Raw genomic sequence first — 5,000 nt, forward strand, 5'->3', positions numbered from 1 at the left:
TACCCCCCAAAATAAGCCCGTTAAGTGAAACCCTGCCACTATTGTGCAGCAACCAGAAGAAGATGAAATGACTGTAACTGAATAAATATAGATTGCTGTACATGAAAAAAAAAATAAGCCATCCCCTGAAAAATAAGCCCTAATGTGTTTTGTTTTGTTTTTGAGCAAAAATTAATATAAGACCCTGTCTTATTTTCGGGGGGAAAGGGTAACTAGAATGTATGTACGTCATAAGACTGGTAACATCTTTAAATACTGTTTCTACTAATATGTTCCATATTATTTATATCAACAAATTTAAAGTTAAGCCTTCAAGCCTGGAAAATTTTAAGAATTAAGTGACAGACTGTATAGATATTTTAAAAATAAAACAAGATTTGTAGAAACATGTCTGTTTTAACTAAAGGAGTGAGTTATTTCATCCACTATTAAATGGTGACTTTATAAGGATGAGGTGGAACGTCTACAGGTAATTGATGTCAAGAGTTCCAAAGCTGTAATAATTTAATACTTTCACACACACAAAGGGGGGGGATTCCCCATAATATGCTGATAAATACTAAACCTATGGAAGAAAATTCTTAGCTATTTTCCTCACTGGGGCAGCAGTCATACTTTGTGGCCAAGGCTTCTCACAAAAAGAGAAAAAGAGACAGAAAGACAGCAACCTCCCAGCTACTGCTTAAAATTATGTTCAGTTCCTCTGCTATTTGAGCATACTCATCTCCTGCCAGCAGATAGGACTAACTGCTGGAAAAAAATAGGAGGGTGCATAGAGAAGATTATTAAGAGCAGAAGCAACAAAGTGTGCTGAGCAACCGCAGACACCTGCTCCTTCATATTTTTTTACATCCTGATCTGCTTCTATCAAGCAGATCCTAAAAATCCACATGCTCTTGATGAATACAATAAGGTAGAATTGAGATAGAATAGAGCATAAGGAGAAAAATGTCTACAAAATGGAGAGGAACTGCATGAAACCTAGTACATGGGTACATAAAAGACAAGTAGCTTTATGTTAACGTAGAAAAATAAAATCATGGGAACAGAAAAGCTGTAAAACGCATGCAAAACACTACTGCCCAGTTTTCACTTGGGGAAAGGTAAGCCTCTGTTAGAATTGCACCACTCCAGCAAACAGACAAGATGACTGGATTTTCCTTCTACAATTTCCTATATACAGAAAAGTGGAGAAAAGGTGAAGAACCTGGACAATCTGATGTTAGAAAGCACCTGTTTAATTCTCTGCAAAACAAAACTAAATGGTTCAAGGGGCTTCACCTTTTTGCTGCCTGGTTAGTCTATTTAAAAAATAACAATGAAGCAGCATTCATTTACTCGCTACCTGAAGTGTTACAGTCAAGACAACAGGTTCAGTTACTCAACTGTATATAATAATTAGCCCTAGACCTCTTTTGTTTCCTGCAGGGAAGAAATCCCGACCAATCACACCTCTGCAGGAAACAAGAAAAAGAAAAAAAGTCTGCACACAGAGAAAATGAAAACAGCCCTACAGCTTAGGGCTTTTCTGTAATGCAACAGCTTTCCACCTGAAGAGGATTATAAATAATATTTACTAAGGGGACCCCACACCCCCACAATCCTGCTATTCAGAATGACACAGTCCCACCAAAATGGATCCCCTCCCTCTTCCCATTTCACCAGGAATAGCCCTGTCCTTCTATTGCTTAAACTTGGGGGCTAGTTGGGGGGAGGAAGAGAAGGAATCATGGCTGATCAACTGGCAGGGCTGAGTGTTTGTTTGTTTTTTTCATGGAAGCTTCCAAAATTCCCTGCACACAGAAAGCTAGCAGGTTGGGGAAGAGAATGCAGACGAGGTTCGCAAGGGAGGAGAAAGGAAAAGAAGGGGAAGCAGGGAAAATAAATATTCATACATACATACATACATACATACATACATACATACATACATACATACATACATACTGTATACATATACATGTATACACACACAGAATATACACATACATACACACATATACATATGTACATATATGTGTGTGTGTGTGTGTGTATATATATATATATATATATATATATATATATATATATATATATAAAAATATAAAAATATGTATATTTTATGTATATGTATATATAAACACACACACAGAGTATACATATACACACACATACTTACATTCGGTATATTGGGGGGGCTTATGATGGGTTGGGGGAGGGGCAAACCTGTGAGGCAAAGAGTATGGGGGGGCAGGAGGAGACCAGAGTCGGAGGGGGGTGTGAATAATGGGTTGGAAATAGGAGGCAGGCCCCAAGACAAAGCACTGAGAAAGCTTCAAGGGGAGGTGCAGAAATGGGGGGGGCGCAGAAATGGGGGGGCTTGAGGGAAGGAGAATGGGGGGGCACTAGGCCTAGAGGAAAGGAGAGTGGGGGGGCTTCAGGGAAGGGGAAGGAGAGGGCGAGGCCTAGTGGGGGAGGGAAGGAAGGGGGGGCTCGCGAAAGGACCCCCTCCCCTAATTTGACTGACCTGGACCGGCCGGCTCCATATTCATTCCTACCGGAGGCTGCGATGAGGGGGAAGGCTTTTTGGGGAGGGGGTGTTTTTTTTTTTTGCTGTCTGGTTGGCTGGCTGGGCTAAACTATGTGGGAGGGGGCGGAGTCCTCTTTCTCCCCCCCCCTTGCCAAACACCGCGAGAGAGGAGGCAAGAAGAAGCGAATCAGCTCTTTTTTTTTTCTTCCTCCCCCCCCCTCCCGCTTCCCTCATTGGGCCCCTCCGGGCTCCTCTCGCGAGAGTTGGGCAGGCCTCAAGAAAGGAAAGCGGGCCGAACCCTCGCGAGAGTTTGCGTCCTGGGAGAAAGTGGAGGGGGGATGAATGGGGAGGGAGGCGAAAGGCGTGAAAAGGACGTGGGGGGGGAAGAGTTCGACCGAGTGTGGAGTTCTCGCGAGACTTGGGAATCCTTTTCTCCCCCCCCCCCTTATTATTTGTTAAAGGAAGAGGGTTGTTCAGTTTTTGCGATCTTGCCAGCTGAGGGTTTGTGGAGGCGGTCCTGGGTGCGAGTCCTGCCTAGATCAACAGGCAGGCAGGGTTGGGTCGCATTCCTTTTAGTGCACAAGCTAAGGCGGGGAAAATAAATACAATTTTCCACATGAACACCGATTTTGCCACTTTTCTTAACGCACATTTCTTAGGACACTTGATCTACGTTAGGTCTCTGCTATGCACATTAAACAGGGAGTGAATCCCATTGAGAAACAATGCCTAAAGCCGGTCTGGAAACCCAGTGAAGGCTTACCTAGAAAACGATATTTTCTAGGTGGCTGAGCAAGACTCCCAGCCACTCCTCAGCATCTTAATTAAGAGTTACCTCTGGCAGACTGGTTTAAGGTGAAAAATGATTTTTGTAAGGCTTCCTAGTGAACTGGAGGCTGATCTTTGGTTTCTCTTAGCAGAACTCGGTTTTCTGTAACTCTTTCCTTGCGATAGTCTTCATACTGTTAAATATCCTACTGATGAGAATTGCTATGCAAATATTTCAGAGGTTTGAAAGATGCCAGGCCCAAGGAGAAGTGGCCCCTTATGTATCAGAATGACAAACTAGATGTCAAGGATGTGCTTAGTCTTTAAAAGTGTGTCCAGGCAGCTGTTCATACTGGATGGTCCTGATCTAGATTTAGTCCAGTGCAACCACTTGAGAATTTAAACATTGTGCCTTCAGGTGGATATGCACGTTTCTATCCCTGTCAATGTCAGCTACACTGATTAAAAATTGCTTATATATATATATAAGCAGCTGGCATAATTAAAAGACAGCATTTAAAACTAACAACAGTGAGTATACAAATACTAAAACATAGTTGCAAGCAGATCAATAGCAGATACAGTAACGCTGTTTCCAACTAATAAATTTGTCAAAGGCAACTTCTACAGTATAGAGTTTAAGATTTTTTCTATATTCCAAGGTTCATTAAACCACCACATATCAAAGAAACAAAAGAGTAACCGTATATATATATATATATAAACAAATCCCATTGAATGCAATTGGGCCTACTATAAACTGTATATAGGATTGCACTCTATGGAGTTTTGTTCCATTCAACTATCATTTCTCCTTTCCTCTTTTCCTCTATGTACTGCTTATTGTTAAAGCATATGTGTATTATTTAAATGAATAAAGCTTTTACTATAACATATACATTAATGTTAATGTTTTTAAAGTTTTAATATTGTTATGCATCGCTCAGAGACCACTGATAATGGCATGACTAAAAAAAAATCTTGTAAATAAATAAATAACCAAACAGTATGTTCCAGTCGAACCATCGTGTTTCCTACTTGTATATTCTAGGTCTCTGTCAGGAGCTACTCTTTTTTGGCGCGTTTTGTTTGTTTGTTTCCAACACATGCAATCAGAGCAATCGAACCACTGTGCAGCTTTAAACTTCTCTTCATTTTCCAGTTTCTCAATATTGTTCAGTGGATTGAGATGACAGCTTAGACACTTCATGATATTGGGAAATTAAACACTTCCTTTGCTCCTCCATGGAGGGATAAGGTTATTTTCAAAGCCTATCAGAACAATACTGATGCACTATACCTTTTAGGGGGGGAAAATTGAAAGGAGGATGAGAGAGCAAGGAGTGGGATTTTTTTTTCTTTAAAGAAGGCGGGCCAAATAAGGTCGATTGAGGTGCACATGCCACGTGGATGCAAGGATGGCAACAAATGACGTGGACCTTAACCTGCTCCTCAAACTCACAAATACAGATTTTTCCAATTTGTTTTCTGGCCCACATCCTTATTCCTTTTTTTTTTAAAGAGTGTCACATAGCACCTCGATTTTATTTCTCATAATAAACTATCTGGGGATGATTTGTCCTGGGCCAGACGTTTCTAAATCCTCGATCGTAAAGTAAAACAAAGCCAAACAACGAATTCCTTCCCCGTTCTCCACAGACAGTTGGTCTCCTGTCCCTGTTTATGCGGGGGTGCCTTCCCTAGGAAGGGCGGAACCATT

General features: G+C 41.3%; 1 protein-coding gene across 1 annotated transcript in view; it reads right to left on the reverse strand.

The window, feature by feature from the left end:
* Nucleotides 1–2,768, reverse strand: part of IREB2 (iron responsive element binding protein 2) — a 34,995-nt gene extending 32,227 nt beyond the window's left edge. Inside the window, exon 1 of the mRNA XM_072982195.2 lies at nt 2,510–2,768. Within this exon, the coding sequence (XP_072838296.2) occupies nt 2,510–2,534 (25 nt within the window). The 5' untranslated portion in view covers nt 2,535–2,768. The remainder of the gene's footprint in view (nt 1–2,509) is intronic.
* Between the last annotated feature and the right edge of the window lie 2,232 nt (nt 2,769–5,000).

This window comes from Pogona vitticeps, chromosome 12 (genome assembly GCF_051106095.1).
Source record: "Pogona vitticeps strain Pit_001003342236 chromosome 12, PviZW2.1, whole genome shotgun sequence".
NCBI lineage: Eukaryota > Metazoa > Chordata > Lepidosauria > Squamata > Agamidae > Pogona > Pogona vitticeps.